Below are 22,786 nucleotides of genomic sequence, written 5' to 3' on the forward strand. Positions count from 1 at the left end.
ACACGTGTGTTGATATTCCAAATCATATTGACAGTATATCAAGTAAGTTGAAAGCACACATATTAGGGATTCTGAAAAGAATTTAATTTTTAATTCTTTTAGTGTTTAAAAATTTGTTATATTAGTTGTATCTTGGAAGTCAGCTTGACATAGGACTAAATTAATTGTAGGTGCACCCCCCCCCCCACCCCACATGAACTTCTGAATCCGCCACTGGTTGGTATCAAATTACGAAGGAATTTCGAAGGAAGGTCTTGTCACTTTTCAAAAGCTAAATGCCCAAAAGATTCAAATGCAAATGATTGTGGCCATGCAGGGTTAATTTTTAGTAATTTGACATCATTTACATTTGACATTCTGAGTTTATTACGGATATATGCACATCCAGGTATGTTGGGTAACGACCGCTATGTAATAAGTACAGCTTCTACATCCCTATGATCGAGGAACCATACCAAATCCGGCTTTTAGAGCACTTGCTACGGATTAGATAGTTTTGAATTTCTTAAATTGCAAAACTTTAATGTAACATCCATCCTAAAGTCATCGCACCATTGATATCCTGTTTTTTTTTTTATTAGACTGAAGACAAAGTTTTATAAGGCTTATAAAGATTACACCTTTTTGTATTAAGGCATAATAAAGGGGAAGAAAATGGAAGTTCATTTGTAATGGAAAGTAATTTGAAACTCGAATAAAATTTGTATGAGTTAACAAATCCCCACCAAAAATCAATATTTTTTTTCGCCAAAATATAAACAGGTTTTGGAACAGAGAGGATATTGACAAAAGGACCGCTGCAATTCAGTGTGTCGGGGAACATTACAAATGCTAAAGAGGGATATTTGATTTACACATCAGTAAGAGAGCGCGGGATTTGTTTGCCTTTTGGTGAGGGAAGGGGGTAGAATAACTCTGTCCGAACTGACATTCCAGCCCGCGAGAGTTTCAGCATGGAAAGAGTTCCGCTTGGTTTTGAATTACAAGAAGAGAATAAAGGTAAACAAAAAGTGCAATATATAGGTCGACATACAGTTTATCAGGATATAATTTAGATTTTGTTTACTATCAGACTTGTCACTTTCATCTTGTAAAACTTCGTTCTCTTGGTATGTGTAGGCGTCTGCAGAGATTGCGAAATGTTTACACCCCTTTTAGCTTTTCCCGGTTTTAAATTCCAGAACAAATAATTCTTTACATTTGATATGACTATGAGTATATGCCATTTTTTTTTTTCAAAATCAATGTTTAGAAAATCTTTTTAACATGTTAAACAGAGTAAATATACATGCATATTTACAGATACTGGGTATCCACATACTTCATTATTGTGTATAAGTAAAATTTATGATTTAGGGTGATTCCATGGAAGTAATAATTATGCATGGGCTGGCTATTTCCATCAGTTAACACAGAATTCCTCAGAAATCAATACACCAACTCTTCTGCTGTCCACTCTGAGTGTTCCATCGCATTGTATGGAGACATCATTGCCCTGAGGGGTCAGTTTAGTGTCAACAGGCTGGACAGTGGACAGTGTGTATATTATGTACTGCCAGGAATGTATTGTGTGACACAGAATGAAAGTGTATTAATCTCTTCTGTACAAAGTGTATATACACAGCTATAGGTAACAATGTTTAAACTGAATTGAGTTCTGTCTATGTCGTGTACAGGTGAATTAAATCAAAAATTCAAAGTTTTTAGTGTGTGCTTTTTGGTAATTAATAAATAATAATGATGTGATCATTCTTATTCTCAAATTTTGTTTATTGCTGTACCTCTTACAATTTAATTTTATTGATACACAATATTCTACTTAAATATCAAAGTTTGCCTGTAAAAAAAATACTACTTGTAAAAAAGAATATTTAAGGTTAAATAATTAATATGTCTTTATGATGGAAACCAGTTAATTTGGTACATTCTTCCCTTCCCACATTTTTTTCATAATTAACATGTTATTAACTGTTTTTGCATCATTTAATTTCCTTGTACAGTTATAAACTTTTAAACCAATTAAATAATGACTCTATTCACTATCATACATAAACAAGTATCAGTAAGTACATAACTTTATATTATCTTTATAATGTAATTATATATCTATCTAATAGTTTATTTATTTCTTCCTCATGAAGTGCTTTTTTCCCATTCATAAATTGAATACCTACTTGTCATGGACTTAACAAGTACATGTACACTTCAAGACTTGGATGAATATAAAGATATGTTGTTTTGCTTGGTAGACCCACTTTAAGAATTTTAGTTTTCTGAAGCATGAGTACAGGAAATCTTAGATTAGTCATTTTCGACATACTTAATACATGTAATTTTACTATGTAGTACACAATAGTACACAATAGTATGTTAGCCATTATCGATATTCTAATTAAAAACAAATTAATTACAGAAAAATAGTTACAGATATTGTGCAGATTCAGTTCTTTCTCCCCCTTTTTCTTTCAGTCTCTTTCTCTCTCGTTCCTTGTTTGTCCGTCTGTTTTCTCTCTCTCTTTCTCTCTCTCTCTCTCTCCTCTTTATCATATTTTACTGTCAGTTGTCCTTTTACAGCCAAGCATGAAAAACATGAAATATGTCATCTGAAAATCATGATAAATCATTCATTGGATTACATGAAGACAAATACATGATAATTGATCAATCCCATAACAGACTGTTCATATATTTATCCACGGAATTTCCACAGTGAAGATTTTTCCAGAGGACTCTGCATTGTTGTACTGGTGCAGCTATTAAACAATTATCTGTAGAGATCCAGGAAATCATAAAAAGATTAAAATCCATCAAGTGACACTGATAGCTTTTTGCTCTTGTTATCATGGTTATAGTCATAGTTAGATATGAGGCTGACATTTCCTTGATATAAGTAATGGAATCTAGACACGGAAAATAATGATTTTCTGATAGGTTGATAAAATCCTCATAGTACAATCAAATGATTCGTATCAGATTAATAAGGCATTTGAAAAATATAACTGTATTGATTAATGTGTTAAAAAATGAACATAGGCATCGGAAGCAGAATGAAAGTGGGGAGGGGACTTTTAACCAACATTCAAAAATTGTTTCAGGGGCTAAGCTAAGCCCAATTTTCAATGCCTTTATATACCGGTAAATATGTGTATAATAGCTAAAAAGTGTGTATGTTTTTTTTAGGGATGGGGGGAGGGGGGTTACGCAGTTCATTAATTGCATTATAAGAGCAAAGTATTTATTATAAACTATAAATCTTTAACTAATTTAAAAGTACTTAATATCTTTGTTACTTAATGAATTACTATGTACTTGTAGGGGACCCTGCCCTGATCAACGTGACCCAGATAGATGTCAACTACCCAGGGTACCCCCCACCCGCGGCCCAACCAGGTAAGATCAAGTAGTTAATTATTATACAAGGCATTTATTTTTTTTTTTCACAAAGTCATTGTTTTTTCTTTTCTGTTAAAAAAATTTTGTTTTTAAAAATTTTTGTACTTGTTCCAATTTGTCATGAATGATGGATCACAGTGTTATTTAGATATTTCTATCAATTAATCTCCAGCAATAGGAACATTATGCTTTCTTTTAATTAAGCTGTCAATTAAATTTTTAATTTATTTGAAGTCCTTGAATCGAAGCAGAAGTGATAGATTTCATTTAGGACATAGTTCTTATTTGCACCTGTACCATGCAGCCAGGTAGATATGGCTATGGGTATGTGGAATGTTTATGATTGTGTAGTGACCTGCGGTCAGTTGTGCGACACAAATATGTCACCATTTATTTTATAAAGAGCTGCCATTTCTAGTAAACACCATAAATTTCAGCATCTGTTGAAATAATGTGCCACAAAGCTACACTATTGAAAGATATATATCACAATCAACATCTGATTTGTTTTATTTGTATGTTATTTAAATATTATGGTTAATAATCTGTTTGGTTTTTCTTTGGACTATAAGTCCATTGATTACAATATTAATATATTGCCATTTACTCAGCATAGCCTGATAGCAATACATTCTTGACAACATTACATTGATTTTTCATCTGTATTAATTGGTAAAGATAGGAACCTTATATTGCCATTTAGCCAAAATGAAAAATATCACGGAATATGACATTTTACACTGTTTTCATGTCAAAATGGACGCTACGGTACATTATTTTGTTGAATAAGGGTCTGCTACATCTCTGACCTAAATTCGAAATGAACAATATATATACATTTGTACCGTACATGAATGGTTACTACTGTAAATAAATATAAATACATCATCACAAATCTAGGTGTGATGTAGATCTTTAGTCAGGAAATGTACATCTCAAGTGTACATTGCATCTTTGATATCCCTCCCACACAATTTTATATCTTTCAAATTTCTGTAAATCCTTTTGAGTGATGGGGGCATCTGATTCATACATGCCTCCAGTTTCAGACAGAATCGGGGCTAGCTGTAGTATAAATACAGCTGATAAGACAGATCTTTCGAGAGGCTTTTTTTATGCATTTTTTTTTATACACCAAAGATTATCAGATTAACAGTGCCAAACTATTAAAATAGATGTAGATATGTTAGTTGTAACTTGTAGAAGAAATTAATATATTATGATCAGATATCATTTCTGCTTCTTTAGTTTACAATGTACATACATTTTAATGTATGTATACATGTACATGTATAATTTTGACCTCTGAAAACATTTTAGCTCAGCATCTTGTGAGGTTTTGATTTCAAAAACTTAAAATATGCATGTTCACTAGACTAGTTGTGAGTTTGTAGAGAATCAAAATTTTTGTTTACACATGATTATATGTACTTGTTCAATATTACTTTGAAACAAGCTCTCACTCTTCAATTATTTATGCAAGTCAAATTACCTTCATGACAATCTACAATCAGCATATCGCCCATGTCACTCTACTGAAACAGCTTTACTTAGAGTCCATCACGATATTGTTGCAGCGTTAGATTCTGGTTCATGTGTGGCATTAATTATGTTAGACCTATCTGCAGCTTTTGATGTCATCGACCACTCCATTCTGATAAATCGACTAGAAATTGGTTTTGGCATATCTGGCTCGGCCCTCGCATGGATCAAGTCGTACCTATCAGGAAGGACGCATAAAATTGCTATTGGATCTTCTTTTTCCAGGGACTACCATCTTAGATGTGGTGTACCACAAGGGTCTGTGTTGGGTCCAAGGTTATATTCCATTTTTTCCAGACCTATTGGTAACATATGTTCCAAAAACAACATACACCATCATTGCTATGCTGATGATACCCAAGCTTATCTGGTCTTTAAACCCAGGAATAACTGGAATAATACCGCTTTGAGACTTGAAACATGCCTGGAAGAAATCAAGCAGTGGATGTGTTCCAACATGCTAAAACTAAACCAGGACAAAACAGAATTTATAGTTTTTACTCCGAAACAACAACTCAAGGAGTCTCCATCTTACCATCTGAACTTTAGTGACACCATCGTGAGAGAGGCGACCAGTGTAAAAAACCTCGGGGTGTGGTTCTATAAGTCTCTTAGCATGCAAATGCAAAATTCCTCCGTGTCTCGTGCATGCTATTATCAGCTCAGGAACATTGGGAGAATACGTCCATTGATTGTAGAAGATGCCTGCAAGACCCTGGTCTGCCCTCTTGTGACATCTAGGCTCGACTATGCCAACGCTCTCTTCTATGGCATAAATACAACCGAAATAGCCAAATTACAAAGAATACAGAACACAGCAGCACGCATTATTACTCGTTCCAGGAAGAGGGAGCACATTACTCCGATCCTAGTTTCCCTTCATTGGCTTCCAATTGACAAACGCATCCAGTACAAAATTCTTATTTATACTTACAAAGCAATCAACAACATAGCACCAAAATACATTGCAGAGCTCATCAACGTATATCAACCTGGTCGTTCCCTTAGATCGGCAAACAAGCTGTCATTGCAAAGACCACACTGCCGAACATCAACCTATGGGAATAGACGTTTTGACGTGGCCGCTGCATCCCTCTGGAACTCTTTACCTCCACATCTGGTTTTATGCCCATCCTTGAACACTTTTAAAAAACATTTGAAAACTCATCTTTTTAGGGAAGCATTCGGTTAAATTTTTATTTTTAAGTGTCAAATATAGACTGTTTTTATTTATTTATTTATTTATTTACTTATGTTTAAAGATTTCTGACTTTAAATATTTGGTTATTTTTAATCTTCTTAAATTTCTTATGCTCTATTGTATGCAGTTTTCTCTTTTCGTGTTTTGATATCGTTTAATCATCATTTTGCAAAAATATTTTTAATTTTTAAAATGGTTATCAATACTTAATTTTATTTTCTTATGCTATTCAACAAAATTTTTATTCTTGATGTTGTATTTATGTATGTATTTTAACTATGTTGTACAGCGCTTTAGAGTAATTGTGTTTATTATATAAGGCGCTCTATAAATTTTGTATAATAATAATAATAATAATAATATGTTTATATTAGATTTCAGTTGAATACAATGTGACAGTCATGTATATTCAGAAATGAGTAAAACATATGATTTGTTTGAAGCATTTTTCCCTTCCATTCAGTTTTGATGTTGCTTGGGAGGGGTCACAGATATATTTTTCATGCTTCAATATACCTGAATAAACATTCACCTAGATAATAAACACATAATATACACACATTTCACAGTGGTAAACTTCTGTAGTTATTTGTAATAAATCATTGGGCGTTGATTGTGTTGTGTTTGAGTAATCCACTGGCCAAGTTTATCATACATAGTCCATCCTAGTTCCTCCAAGGATATGTCTACATGTATAATACACATCTACACATTAAACATGTCAAATTAGCTTCCCTTCTCAGTTAACATGTAAACTCTCCAGGAATTTGGTTTACACATTCAGTTGAACTAGAGATCGAGGGGGAAATTTACAAATTTGAACAGAGAAATTTACAATTTGTATATTTATAGAGCCACAGATTGGTTAAGGATGGATGGCTATGTGGAATTGACAGGTGGGTTTTGTACAAGGTCAAGGTTTTATTGAGGGTAGTTTAGACCTTACTATGAATTCTTCAGATCAGATGATCCAAGGTCAGAGATTTTTGATTTTACATTAATTTGTACTCTGTGTGCTTGTCAATTCATGGTATGTACAAGTATGTATAAAAGTATAATCTTAATTTATTTACGTAGGTCACATGTATTTAATTTTTAAAATTCTTAATTTAATATGATGTACATGTATTTTAATACAATGATAGTTGTTATAACGTCAGAGCTATCAAAATTTTAAAAAAGTGACTAAAATTTTTTTCTAGGAACCTTTTTGATTTAAAATCCTACTAATGCAAATGTTTGAATGTCTGAAATATATATATTTGATATTAAAAATTATATTAGCTGTATATTGAGTTACTGTTTACATGTAATTTTGTACCTGGTACATGTATACAATTTTAAAATTGTACCGGAAATGTACTTAGTAAAGGATGTGGGTGGACTGGCCCAGTTATATGAAAATAATTTTCAAATTTTTAATAAATTTAGAACCTTACATCCTTCAATTTTAATCAATTTAATTTCTCCAACAATCATCCTGAAAATTAAAATTTATTATTTATTTATTATATATTAAAACTAATGCTTAATTTAAAAAATGCATACTATGTTGATTGAAAGATCAATGTAACTATCATTGTCTAAAAGTCAAAATGATAATGATGCAATTTATGTGAAAATAATTTTTAGTGAAAGTGCAATCTTAGTACCTGGTATTACAAGATGTTGTTGCATGCCCACAGGCATTTGAGGGGTGGGAGGAATTAAGGTCCACTATCCCCATTATGAATTTTTGTGATACATTTTATGGTTATGCATGATGATTTGACATTTAAGCCTATTAAATCAGCATCACATTCCATGGATTAAGGCAATTTCCATTATAAAATCAGCACGACAGCGATATATTGAAAAACGCCAATATGCTACATTAGGCAGTACGTTTTTCGTACCTGAATATTTTTTTCTTATTTCTGTTCAGATAAATTCTTGGCTTATCTAACAGTTAAAAGTGGAATAGTCAGGTAGTTAAGCAGGGATTTATACACAAACATATAATGTAAAGGAATCCAGGTCTAATGATGTGACGAATTATTATCGGTGAAATAGAATCCAAAGTGTTGCTTTTTCCATGGTGATTGAAAGGAAAATTTCTGTCATCTGATTCCTTGACATGGATGGGGTTTTCATTATCTTGGACGTGATTGACAGAGCTGTAGAAAATTAAAATTTTTTTCTTGTAAGATGTCATCTGTCAGATTTTTGATAATTCTTATTTAAAAATGAATCATGGAATTCACCATACTAGTAAGTATATTTTCCTTTCAATATGAAAAATTGTGCATTTTTAAATTTTGAAGAGATTTGATGCAATCAAAAAGACAGTTTGTGAATTTCAAATATTTTATACCAAACAGTGCAAGTAACATGAAGAATAAGATATTCTTTATAACATATGACTATTAAATACTTGGGTACATGTATCCCTGTCAATTGGATATTGGGGTGGGGTGGAATGTTTAGCATGATGTTAAAGAGAAGATTAATTTTGGGTGGGGTGGGGGTGGGGAAAGGGTTCTGTTTTGTGGCTCCACTGTGAGCATTGCCTCCTCAGACCGCAGTTGAACCCTACCCTATCCATACATGTAAGTAGTATGAAGACTTCTTGTCAATGAAATTAGACAATCTAAGAATACAATACCGGCATCAAAACACATACTTTGAAATTTCTTACATTGCTGCTTTCTGTATATTCATAAATGTAATTCTTACTGTCGAAAATCATTTCAATTGGATTATATGTATTATTTAAGGAAATGTATTATAAGTAAGGTTCTACATCTCTCTATACTGCAAATGTTTGTTTTAAATTATTATGAACAAGTTATTTTTAGGGCAGTTGATAAAGATTCCCTTACTTTGCTTGTACATCAGGAAGTTCCTATTATTTACACAGCTGTGGAAGAATATTCCTCATTATTTAATGCAGGGTTTTGTGGCATTTCTGCCCCTACATTTCCTGTAAAATGTATATTTTGTTACAGAAATTGACAAATGCTCTGCAGAAAGGGGGATAACTCTGAATTTATTCAAAGATTTTTTTTATTCAAAAATGCTCTTGCATTGTACAAAGATATCACAGTGATATTAAGGAGAATCTATAATGTAAATATATTATACTTGTAATTGACCCAACAATAAAAGAATAACTTGTCATAGATGGAAGAAAAGGCCAGAATAATAATATTGTTTCCAAGATTCTTCTTATTGATTGATTCACAGATTATGCAAATTTATGTTTTGTGTTTTTGTAGAGGTGGCGCCAGGTGGTCCCGAACCTCACCTGTACCCGGCAGTACCAGGATCTAATTCCGGTCCCATAGGGTTCGAAGGTCAAGGTAAGGTCAAGGCACTTAGGAACAAAGTAGAATTATAGATGGCATAAATGTATTGTAATCTATTCTATTGTAGATTATAATAGAATTTTACATAATTATTTGCAATATAAACCCAGCAAGGGAGGGAGTAGTAAGTTTTACAATATTATTGTTTGTGAGGAGTTGTCAAACAGAGGAGAAGAGGATATATTGAAATGTGTTTCAGATTACTTTTATGTGAAGATAGTACATGTATTATCAAGTTAAATTATTTGAATGTGAAGTGAAATTATTAATGTAAAATAATCAACAAGCATAGAGAATTTTCTGCAGCAAGTATGTGGGCTAGAAAGATATGGTATTAAGCAATATTTTAAATGTATTTTAAAACGAAGCTTGAGTGAACAATAATAATGATTTTGTTAACAGCTAATTGCATTGAGTAAAATGCCCCAAAAAACTAGAAAACATAAATTTATCAATAAGGCTTAGTTTGTAGATTAATTCTTGCATATTGTAGAGAATAAAGAGTTTTCGAAAATAATATGAAAAAGTATTTGAGTGTTTAACATGTTTTGCAGTACAAGATGAGATAAAAGAAAAAGAAAGGGAGGACAACTCTGTAGAAGTTAACATGGACACTCCTCAGGTAAGATCAGGAGTTCCCTCCCCTTTAACAGTGTACAATACCAGTACATGCTTCTAACTGTGCCCAGTAACAATTACTCTTTTGTGAATTTAATAACAAATGATTTTTAATTTATTTTTGGTTGGGAATCACCTCTTATTTAGTACCCAAATTAAGACCTTAAATAAAAGCACTTCCACAACAAACTAAAAAAAAAATAATAATAAATTAACAATTATTTAACAAAATGAAATAAAAAAAATTGTATTGAAAATTAAATTTATCTGTGTGATTTGTGTAACATTTGCAGATTTTTAACATCTCTATATTAATTTATTAAGCTAATAAAACAATTTACTACTAAGCTCTCCTAATTCAAATTTACATGCAATGCAGATTGAACCCCAGGATGAGGTATGTTTAAGTGCAATCAGGCCATTCCAATGTATTTTGTATTTTTTCACTGTTCTGCATGCTAATGAATTCAATTAGCTTGAATGCAATGTATACACCTCCATTTTTGTTAACTTTGATAGGAGTTAAATGGTTGATCGATAGTTTTAATAAATCCGACATTATTTTAGTACACAGTTTCCTGTCGAGTAGTTCATTTACATAACATTGTAGCTTACAGGGCAAATCAGGATGTTTATATTATTGCTACACCTGGCTTCTGGGTTAAAAAAAACTTTGCGAAACAAATTTTGATCTCAGTCTTAGTTTACTCAATGAGAGGAATGAAAAGTAAAAAAGAGTGAAACTGTCAATGAGATCAAAAGTGAGATTAATGATTACTGTAGTAATCATTAATTAAAATAAAATGTGATTTTGATTTTGTTACATGTACCTTGCGGCTTGTGTATTTTATAATGGTAGCAACATTCATCTATAACACACTTGCATTTGACACAGACTGTATTCCTAGCTTTTGTCTGTGTGTCTGCCTGTCATATGCTGCCAAATAAAACATATCTATTGCAGGATCAATTTTCATGGATATGTTTAAAGTATCATTTTTTCAAAAACATAATTTTGTCATTTGTTCGTTAAATTTGATTGAGGGTTTTACCTATAAACCCTAAAATTTGAATCCTTCAAAAATTTAGTGAATTTACTATATATTGAGTCTTAAAACCCAAGCTTAAGCCTTATGGGAAGTTTTTTTGTTACATTTGATTCAACTAGCTTTCACAAAAATGCAGGCAAAAAAGACACTTAAATTTGACTAGAAATATAGAGCATAGTATTGTCCCATTGCACTGTTTGTGGTGTATTACATTTACCTGGTAATGATTTGGGGAAAAGGATAAGAAATGTTTGAAAGTGGCATATTTCAGTTAAGCAGCAATTTTATACATGTTGGCTAATAGTCTCGTTCAACCAGACCCTCGGCTGTCTCCGTAAATCTCCGACCACCCAGAGGGTCTGGTAAAGATACGTGATATCGATTGTAACGCCAAAGCGAGGCTTACCGAAATTCTGGTAAAGTTTTTGATTGGCTGAAAAAAACACACCTACAAGATTTAAACAAATACATGATAAATCAGCAGAAAAATAACTTAAAGATGTAAAAGTTCTATGTCTAAAAGTTAAAACCGTTAGAGAGGAATTGTTTACGGTAATGCCCACCAGTTATAGGTAAGTGTATTTGATTATGTCTTGCAAATATTCTGTACGAAAGCCAAAGTGAAAGTAGTTTAGCCTTACCTGCGTAATACAAATTCTTTCGACTGATATTGTAATTTCTCGTTTGGTATCCCTAATTAAAGATCAGTTTATTAATATAAAGTAACAATCAATCAGAAGAAACGTATATAACGTTTGCTTACAAAAAGGATTTTTAAAATGAAAACAAGATAGCGCCCTCTGACGGTTACAAACGCTGACGTGATTCTTTACCAGACTCTCTGCTGGTCGGAGTTCACGGAGACAGCCGAGCGTCTGGTTGAACGAGACTAGTTGGCTAATAGGATTGGTTTTGATTTTGGACATAGAGTTTGAAAGAGAAATGTTATCAAATTTAATTTAATTATGTGTGATGTGAAAAGAGCATTTAGCTGAATTTTTTTGTTTTGTAATGAACAGATAAAATATCAAATAGATATTGTAATGTGTTGATTGACTAAGGAAAAACATTGATAAAGTTGAATGTATATTAATTTACATTTTAAAGCAATATGAGCTGCATTTTTGAGAATTTTATTTTGCCAGTAAAATGTGTTATTATGATTAATCTGTATGTAATTAAAACCCTTATGATCAATAAAGACCAAAATAAAGTTAAAAAACGTTTCAGAAGAAATATATCTGTACAACCGAATATACAGTATTATATAAGAAATCATTATTGTACAGGACGACAATAATTCAATTTTGCTTCAATCAAAGCTTATAAAAACTTCTTTCATAGCAAATATGAACAACAAAAGTTTATAAACGCTTTATTTTCCTGTAATTGAATTAGTTAATTACAAATTTGAAATATTTTTTTTCCGATGTCAAACATGCAGCTCATATTGCTTTAATCAATGTGACTGTGTCAAGAGAATAATCCCAAATTAAGACAGTATATTTAATTAAGTCATGCCTAAGTATGGTGAACTTAAGAGGACATAAATTTTCAAGTGATTTTCAAGTGAACTTCAACTTTGATCTCTTAGGCAATGGTGTTATGGACCACTGGCATTGCTGTATCTCTTTATTCGATATAATTATAAAATTCAAAGATCAAGATAAAAAGGTCGAGTTGTATTACTGGAAGTGTATTGCCTTCACTAAAAACTGTATTATTTATTGACCAAGTGGAGGTCTGTATTAAAATAAGGAGAACACTAATAGAGCTAATTTTTATCTACAGGTTAATACAAAAGACACTGCCAGCTTATTGGCAGAAGAAGATATGGTAAAGAGCAAACCCACCATTCCATTATGTCCTGTAATGTACAGTCAAATCAGAAATCAGCAACATTTCAAATGAAGCAATTGCAGGGGTGGATCCGGAAGTTCAAGTCCTCATACACTTACATTTATAAGGATTGAAAAATTTTACCCAGTCTTGACAAACTGAGAAGGAAATAAACCAAAATGATATTTATGAGGAATTGGGGAATGATACACATGTACTACATTAAAGTCTTAAAATGGAATTCGAAATATGTGAAAGTGGGATGCAGGGGTAAAAAAAAAAGAGGGAATTTTTACTCTTTTCACTTGATTATGAAAAAAATGAATTTTCCATGATTTGCAGTTTCTTTAGATTTGACTGTACATTCCTTAAGTTACAGATTTAGATATCTTTAGCCAAAATAGCATATCTTTTTCACAAAATGAAAGTTGCTTGCACTTTGTGTTTTGATTATTTCTATCTATTTTGAAAGACAAGTTGCTGCTTTTGCAAATTGTAAAAATATGCCCACAACTTACTCTCAATACTTAATACCCTGCTGCTGTTAAAATTTTTACTGCTATAGACTAACATCCACTGATCTAAAACTTTCATCTGTCTTAAGATGTACCAGCATCATTTTGAAAGTGAAATTACATGTATTCACATGTGTATGTAAGACTAATGATTCAGTACTCAGCAATGAGACTGTTACATAAGTTTTCACTGCTCTAATTGTGGACTGAGAATGATGTATCAGAAAAATAGACACAAAGTCCAACAATTTTCATTCTGTGACCATCATGCAAAACTGATATCTCAGGTTTAGAAAATGATGAAAGGTTTTTTTTGTTTGAAAAATCTGAAGAACTTAACATTTTCCTATTGTTTTTGAATGCTTTAAATTTATTCATTTCATTGAAACTAAAGTTGAGGTATCAATGTTTATATACCCATATTTAAATGATACATGTAATGATCATTTTATTTTACTAACAGGATCAGGTGCCCTGTACATACAGTCCAGTGCATGATGTCCTATAATTTTCAACCAATTCATACAAATTAAAAATTCATCTAAATGTCTCTTTATTTAATCTGGGTGAGAGAAACAAATGCTGGCATGTCACTTATGTATGTAAAGCTTAGCCTCACTCATTGTGTGTATTGAATTTAGGAGGGCGGGGCTAAGGCGGAGAAGGAGGAGGAGACTAATTTGATTGACAGATATGCACAGCAGGTGATTGGTCCGTTTCATCTTGAAACATGTGTTGTCAGCATATGTATTTATGAGTCTCTAGGTGTTAGGTTGTGTTGTTTGTATGTTTGTTTGTCTGTTGTCAGTGTCTCTGGCATTGCTTTAATATTGCTTTATTTAAGATATTGTCCTAGAAATGAAAACTATATGACAGTCAATAACATTAGGTAGATGTAACATCTGAAAATTACCTTGGTATGTTATTTAATAGAATGGATAATGGCATATGCATTTAGTGAATATTGTGATATGATACATTTTATAATTATTATGGCAGATGCATGCTTGTAGATTCAAGTTAGGCAAAAATAGTTATTTATATGTCATCTTGCTGACTACCAATATATGTGCATACCATGATCAATACAGTTTTTTTGTTTCAAATTTTATTTGGTCTTTGGCACTTTCTCAGTGCATTTTAAAAAGATTTCTTAATTCTTTGTCTCTCTTTCAAAGTAGGGCTTTTCGTAGAAAATTATGTTCTCTATTTTTATTACGGCAACATTTTGTTTTTCTTAGGGCAAATGTGTTTTGAATGTAAACTGCTATTTTGTAGGCACTATAATCCCTCAAATTAGACTTAAAATGGCTCTTAATTTCAGGTCAAATTGATTTCAGTTCTTCTATTTTAAGGTTCATGGAGACTCTGCTAAGAGGGATAGCTCTCTCATGGATAAATGACTCATACCTTTATAAAAAATATCAATTTAAAAAGTCATTTCTGGCAAATTTTGACCAGTAAGGTATGCTTAAATGTAAAAAGAGCTAAAACATTGTAGATTATCAATGGGAAGGGATGGTGGTGATGAGGGGGAGGGGGGGGGTCCTTAAAGATTTTCTGATGGCAGTTTGAATATCAGTGGAGTGTAAGAGTTCAAAGGTCAATAGTGACTCCTTAGGGAAGATCCTTTAAGTGGAGATTTTTATAACTTCCTCTTACTAAGAAGGTTATTTCCTCACTTAGCTTTAACTCTATATAAGTATTATTTAAGAGTAAATCTTTACTTTATTATTATGCTTTTAAAATTGAAATGAGTGCTAGAATTGTAATACTACCACTTCTTGCATTTTTAGGCCGCTACTCAGAAGTTGTTGAATCAGCTTTCACTTTAGGTAAAATCATTGAAAAGGGGCACTTAAATTTACAATTTGTCTGTTTCTTGCATGAATACCCAATTTTGGTCATTCATTGCATCTGTGTTTCCAAGAGTCTGTATAAATGTAAGGTCCAGCTGCTTTACATGTATTTAAATACTGTCTGTACATGTAGATCAAACAGTTTATTAGTCAGCTGTGGATGTTTATGTATATCCGATCATATTATTACACCAGAGGCAGTCCGCAGCAAAATACTGAGTAAACGAGGGACGTCAACTTTTCTAGTTGTGTCTGCTGAGGCAAGCTATAAGTTCATTTAAAGCTTGACTGAATCTGGAATGTTTACTTTAAGAATGATTACACTTCCTTCAAAACTTACTGTACAGGGAAAAAAATATATTGAAATTTTGACTTGCCTTTAAATAAGTACAGTAATAAAATGTATTCGTGACTCTGGATGCTTACTCATAATGAGATAATTGCAGTGTGATTTGTTTTATTTGTGGAATTTAAAATTTTGATTTTCACTGTTGGGATGCTCATAAAATGTATCCAACTACAGACAATTGCATACCAGAAACTGTTTAATATGAAATGAACATTTGAAGTGAATTAAAGTGAGATGCTTTGAATGGAAAAAAAATTAATTAAAATATAAATGTTGATAGAAGCCGGCTAATTAATCAGAACAATGAGTGGGACTGCGGTGAACATTTCGGATGAGATTCGTTTGGTGGAAGGATATCACTCCACAGATCAAATTGAAATCGAAAAGGAGCGACAGAAAGTAGGAAAAAGTCTTCTTTTTTTTTTTGCATCAAGGCTCAATTTTTTTCCTTTTCTCTGTCTTCATGATCACTTGAATTTTTGTAACAAATTGAAGGATTACGAATTTCTTTAATTTGTACATTTTGAAGGATTACGAATTTCTTTAATTTGTACATTTTGAAGGATTACGAATTTCTTTAATTTGTACATTTTGCGACATTGTGTTGGTGGTTTGATTTTAAAATTGGTTTTGTGGATCTGGTGTATTTAGGAAATTAAAAGGGAGTGCACTCTGTTTAATCGGCTCATTTTGCAAACAAAAATCCATTTATTTTATCAGTTGAGCATGTTGGTTTTTTTGTCTCTCAAACTATGTTCTCTTTGGATTTCTTTTAGTGTAAAAGGTTACAGTTAATTGTGACAATGATCATCTATTAAATATGACAATGATCAGTGAAAAGCAAACAGATAGAACCCAAAAAAATACCAAAACAATTCATTGATTTTTACTTTTTAAAAATAATAACTTAATTGATAGTTTGCAGTCTTTTCTACACATATTTGTGTGGTCATACAATTTCTGCATTCATGCATTTTCAGATTTTCGAATATATATATAGCTGGTACATGCATGCATTCTTGCAGTCTGTTTTATTTGTGTAAAATGTGCACAGTTATTTTCTGCTGCTTACAGTAATTTCTTTTAATTACTACTTTAATTAATCTTTTATAGGATTTTTTCTGCATTCATTGTCAGGAAGTTTATTATTATATATTATAAGTTGGTGATTTCAAATTTTTAAAAGACTTCATTGGTGTATAATTTTATATGCATCTATTTTAAGTCATTCATATAATATGTTTTAACTATCTGTTTGCTAATTTATAAGGTGCATGAAAATAGATTTGTGCATGCTAAAAAATCCTGGAATATTTGTTTTAAGTTATTAAGGTATAAAGTATATTAGCTGTATATAGATTACTTGGTTAGAAATCTAAATTGTACATGCATGTCATATAATATGATTACTTATAATACAATTATAACATATTACTGTATTTTATCCTCTTATGTACAGCAACATTGTGTATCATTTGGTGCATATATGTCATTACTGATTCACCATAACAAAAATGAAATATATGTACTTTCTAAGACTGTGTGTTGGGTATTTAGGAAAAAAAAAGAATACAATTTGGTACTGTGTGTAACAGTATGAGAAATGTCCATGCTATCATTAGTAAGGTAGCAATATGCTTGTTTATAAAATCTGTAAGCCCTTTTAACATAAGAAAGATAAATTTCTCCTATTAATTTCTTTGAACAGAAATTTGTCCAATTAAATTTTGATATTGTAATTATAGTCATGTATAAGAGACCTGATAATATTTACTCATGTAGTGTATGATTTTACAAACAACATTTTAGGAAGCTGCATCTTTTTTCTTAAAAATAAAAACAACATGAATTAATATATTCATGATATTTGAAGAATAAATTTTTAATTGCCAATGAATAAGTGAAAATTTATTTATTGCAGATAATTAACGAGAAAGCCACTTTGTTCTTCAAAGACGGGAGGAGGAAGATCGATTACATCCTGGCTTACGAGCCGGGGGATGAGGAGGATCCAAAGAAAAAACAGAGGCGGGAGACGTTCGAGAAAAATCTGATAGAGGAAGGATTGGAGCTAGAGCACGAGGGAAAAGAGGTGGGGATCTAACTATTTTAATGTTTTCAGAGGTGGATACAAAAAAGACATAAATTTAATCGTAAATGTTTAAATGTGCTCATTAATTTATGATTTGGTATTCATATGTAGGTGAGAAATTTTAAATTTCATTATATGTAGAAATTAATTGGCTTTTTTGTAGATATTGATGTGAAAAAATAATTTTTATTTGATTAAAAAGGTTCAGATGTTAAAGATGAAGAAAGTTTTGGTGAAAAAAAAAGCAAAATTTCTGTCATGTCATTTATATTATATTGAAAAATCATTGCTTATAAACTAATATTTCAGTCCTCAAAGAATGGTAAAACTTGCTTTGTTAAAGTCCATGCACCCTGGGACACACTGGCTAGATATGCTGAACTCCTCAACATCAAGATGCCTCTGGCGGTATATATAAAAATTATACAGAACTGTAATAGAAAAGAATTTCACTTTATAAAAACTACCAGTGAGAAAAAAATATTGTAATAAACTAACAATGAACTAAATGATTGATCTGTCCATTTTTAACCTCGGTCAATATGAATATTTTTCCGGTGAATAACAAAACAAGTATATTCAACACCAAAAGAGTCCATAATTGTATATTATTGCACTGTGCATACTTTTTCTATCTCTTTTTATAGGAGAATGACATGGAGACACAGCTAGAGAGCTGCTTTGAGGTCTGCTGGAGTAAGTTTCCGTCGCCCTTTGACCTCGATCCCGATCTCCTACCGGACGATCCTGACTACTTCACCGCACCCTTCAACAGGGCCCGTATGGACACGTAAGGGAAAATTTATAATTCTTATATAAATCAAAGTACTGAAAGTACTGAAAAGCGGTTAGCATGCTTTCATCTAATATGTACCGAAAAAGTGCATAAAATGATTATATTTAAGTATGCATATCTTTGTCCAATGTCATCAGAGAAGAAAAACCCAGACATTCTGTTTTTGTTCCAAACTGATGTCACAGATGGATGCAATCTAATTAAAATTAGATGTTCCAAATCCGCTACTGCTTCTCAAACATCTAACAACATCCTATTTGGGTTCATGTAAGAGTGAATCTTCGATTAGGCAAAGAAAATGGTTCCTCCGAAATCCTGGCTAATAGTTCAGATGGGTTTCTTGTTTTCACCACCCAACCAAAACACCCGAGGAGTTTTGTAGTAAAAAGATATGCATTGCAAAAGTTGTGTTATGTATGACATGTGGGGTATCTTGTATAGTTTGTGCTCTTTCGTTTGCATTATTCACGTTTAGATGCCAGACTGCAGAAGATACATGAAATTTATTCCAAAATTACTTTAATTCAACATAAGACAGTATCAATAATGATGATATGTAGCCGTGGAATTAATTTGAGAACTGTTTACCGAGGCTTGAATCTACATGGCCAAAGTGTTTGTGTTTACTTGTACATGTATTCATAATTGAAAGGTCGCTCTGATGTGACCCTGAATGGGATGTTAGATGTTTCAGAAGCGGTAGCGGATTTGGAACATTTAAATAAATTTTAATAAGATTGAAATGCATGTTTCAAAATTTAAACATGAGATTTCTTCAGTTTGAAAGACAGGAAGTGCATTTTTAAAAATTCTCTCTTGACGGCATCCAATTGTTCTCTAGATAAAAAAAAATTATGTTGATGTTGAAAATTTCATTGTCTTTTATTCTCTATTGAATCTGAAATTAGGTAATTGTAAAGCCTACTATAACAAACAACTAAAAAAATGACAAGTTAGATTAATGGATTTGGAGTAGTGTAGATCTACAGCTGGCTAGTCAGAGAAAAAAGGATGGCTGAGGAGAGACTTTGTAAATGAATTGATATCAGAGAGATTCAGTTGTGTAGGCTCATCGCGGCAATATAATTAACCTGTCAACGAGGGATGCTTACTTTTTCTAGGCAACGGATCCCACCTCTTGAACTTTCAGGAGTCAGCTTTTCTTCTTAAATCGATCATTGATCATTCTGTATTTTGATACAGATACTGAATACTTCCTTTAGTAATATTATAAACTACTACTTCTACGGGAAGACTGGCGAGTAAACAAGATTATCAAGCTTTATGAAATATATTTTATTGACTTTTCAAACAAGTAAATGTTCGAATAAAGTAAATGGTATATGAGAATCATTTGAAAGAAGTCTTGCACAATATAAGGCACAATATCTAGATAAGGACATATAAGGTATTTTTATCATATACTCTTCATGCAATATTGTTCTCAAATAAAACATGAAAAGGAAAGTTGTGTAATCAATCAATACTAGTATTTAAAAATTCAAATGTACATTAAAAATCAGTGTAACTTAAGAAATTATCAGTGTCAATTTCTTCAATATGTCAGTTAAACAATATACACTGATTTCTTTTCTATCAATGTGCCTCTAAACACCTGTATTTTAATTGTATTCTTCTCAAACGTTTAAAACAATATTCGACAAATTGAACAAATTCAAATTTTAAAAGTATTTTCACAGCTAATAATTTAATTCTGATTGCAACGCTGTATTTGATTGGATAAAAAATTTACTTCATATCGTATAAAATGGGTTGCCTACGTCACAATGACACACGTCAAAAACGTCTCAATCCGCCTGACGTTACATTCAAATTTTGTACAAATTGAAGTCATTTTGTAAGAACAATCATCTTTTTTTCTTACAGCAAATGAATGAAAATTAAATTCGCGGTTTATAAAGCGTAAACTGCCCCAACCCAGTTTATACCGTATAAAATGGGTAGCTATTAAATTCATTCCTTAAATAATACGTTCCCTAGGAATTGATCAAATTTTCAAAACTTATAAATAAGCATTAAGTATATATTTTAAATTTTTGCTAATTGCCAAAATTTTTCATACCTCATTCTTCTGTGAAAATAATATCGGTTGATTTTTAGAAAAGGATCACAATGCTAATTAAAATTAATATATATTTCTCCATTTTTTTTTCAAAATTGATTTTACTACTTTAAGTGCTCCATTATTTTTTACAAAACTAATAGTAAGTAATCCCTTATGATCGATTGTTATAAATTATCAAAGACGGAGTAGAGAATTTATCCCTGGGAGCAGAGCTTTTATAATCTGTTTATTAGACAGAGAAGAAAAGAGAAGAAAAACAAACGTTTCATAGTGGAGGTAACCCTATTGTTTCCGAAAACGTTACAAAAAGTGTAAAACTTACAGATGCGTTCGGTGTTTTTATAAAAGCGCTTTTCAGGTATTAACTTAATAAATGGTGTTTCTTAATACTTTGGCAAGGAAAATCAAACTCGATCGAGAGATTTGCTGATGTTTTTTGCAGTCTGTAATAACCTCCAACCTGCTGTATAATAAACTTTCAAAAATAAACTAACAGTTGCCAGAAATCGCGATCGCGCGATACACATGTAATTAGGACCAAATTCTCAGTTCTTAAAAGTAAGTGTTGTAAGTATTGTCAATGCTTTGGTAAATATACTAATAAGAATTCGATATAATCGTTATAATAGCCACTCTTCATACACAGCATATACTTCGTTAGTACGAAGTGATATAGTAGGGGCTGGCTTTAGTCAGACTTCACAGCATATTGTCGATCTCTAACCAGGGGGCGTATTACGCCGACAGTATACAAATCATTTGCTGAAGTTACCGTTGTCGATAGGTAGGTCCTTGTGGAAGTTTCCGGTTTTGGTTGCAGAAGGATAAGGTTACGAGCGATAAAGCGATGCCGATAGGTAGCGCCTTATGGAGGTTTCCGGTTGCCGACACATGCCATATAGCGGCTAGCGAAGCTAACCGCTTAAAAATTATCTGTTTGTAAGGGAATATTTAGAATCTTTTATCAGCTGTTTTTGAGCTAACATTTCAAATGGGATGGAAATCTTAGCAAAAAGGAATGCCTTGCTGGAAAGATCTTTTAAAGCAATTTATTTTTTGGGAGGGGGGTGGGATGGGGGGTAGTGATGCTTTGTTAGAGAGAAATCAATCAATTTAATTTTTTTAGGAAGATGGATCATCAAGGCTTCATGTTAATTTCATTATGTTGTCAAAAATATTACATTTCCTAATTTACTAGAAAATGATGGGAAAAAAATTGAAGAGAAGTAAACTTTTACCTCATTTGCGAAGAAATGCATTGGTTTCAGTAAGAATGGATAATGACATTTATTTCCTATCTAGCTTGTAACACGAGCTTTGATTGGTTACAAAGTCGGGTGTAAATAGCCGTGCACCCGACTTGGGCCGGGTGTAAATAAAATGTGACGTCACAGTGCATACATTCTCAGTACGTAGTTATCTAATCGATAGATTGAGACACACTCTGATGTTTACAAAGCATTTTTATTGGTACAAAGGAAATAAATTCGTTATCCAGGTCCAATCAAGGGTGTATGGGGATTTACCCCGGGTTTTATTCCGTACACCCTTCGGCTTGCGGCCTCAGGGTGTATGGAATAAAACCCGGGGAAAATCCCCGTACACCCTTGATTGAACCTGGATAACTAATAGTAAACGGTGTCTACAGGGGGTGGTTGGGGCTTTTGTTCTTTTATTTCACAATTTGAAACTGTATGTAATTAGATATATTGGTGTGGAGTGGAATGGTGAAGAGTAAGTATATAAGTATATTTACATTGTTATCATGGTAAATAAATATTTACGTAATCTGCCATGCATCAGTTTCTACAATATCATCTTGGATGTGCATTTTCATGTACCATAAAATGTGAACCTTCAGTTTGTCTTTCCATACACACATGTATATGATGAACTTAAAGTATTTACAGTATATAGGTACAGAATAACATTTCTTCAAATGTCATTAATATATTTATATTTTCCTTCTACAATAATCAAATTATTGACAATGAATTATAGGTGTTGCAAAATCTTAAGAATATTTATGTCTTACTCAATAGTAAGAAATTTTGTTTAGGAAAAAAACAATGCTTATGTAAATAGAAAAAAATATTGAAG

At 32.0% G+C, this 22,786-nt stretch overlaps 2 protein-coding genes across 2 annotated transcripts; one reads left to right on the forward strand and one right to left on the reverse strand.

Moving 5' to 3' along the window:
- Window positions 1-703: 703 nt before the first annotated feature.
- LOC134260726 (anoctamin-6-like) lies at window positions 704-18,594 on the forward strand (the record flags this gene model as incomplete). The annotated part of the gene is made up of 9 exons (XM_062743274.1): window positions 704-999; window positions 3,316-3,390; window positions 9,394-9,477; window positions 10,038-10,105; window positions 10,481-10,498; window positions 14,146-14,208; window positions 17,634-17,804; window positions 18,114-18,212; window positions 18,452-18,594. Coding segments are annotated over exons 1-9 (767 nt in total), but the record flags the coding sequence as incomplete, so codon positions are not given.
- On the reverse strand, window positions 11,435-12,076 carry LOC134260723 (uncharacterized). Its single transcript, XM_062743267.1, has 3 exons — window positions 11,972-12,076; window positions 11,792-11,843; window positions 11,435-11,583 (listed from the first exon to the last, which is right to left on the reverse strand). The coding sequence occupies exons 1-3, from the start codon at window positions 12,074-12,076 to the stop codon at window positions 11,435-11,437; spliced, it is 306 nt and encodes a 101-aa protein (XP_062599251.1).
- Window positions 18,595-22,786: the final 4,192 nt, after the last annotated feature.

This window comes from Saccostrea cucullata, unplaced genomic scaffold, assembly GCF_032062105.1.
Source record: "Saccostrea cucullata isolate Sc308-1 unplaced genomic scaffold, CSIRO_AGI_Scuc_v1 ctg10525, whole genome shotgun sequence".
NCBI lineage: Eukaryota > Metazoa > Mollusca > Bivalvia > Ostreida > Ostreidae > Saccostrea > Saccostrea cuccullata.

Excerpts from the sequence above, each read along its gene's own strand:
- LOC134260723 (XM_062743267.1), bottom strand. The coding sequence starts at position 12,076 with ATGTCCAAAATCAAAACCAATCCTATTAGCCAACTAGTCTCGTTCAAC. Across the intron at positions 11,844-11,971 it reads AGAGTCTGGTAAAGAATCAC|GGATACCAAACGAGAAATTA; the intron begins GTCAGCGTTTGT and ends ATCTTTAATTAG. Across the intron at positions 11,584-11,791 it reads AAAGAATTTGTATTACGCAG|CCAATCAAAAACTTTACCAG; the intron begins GTAAGGCTAAAC and ends TGTTTTTTTCAG.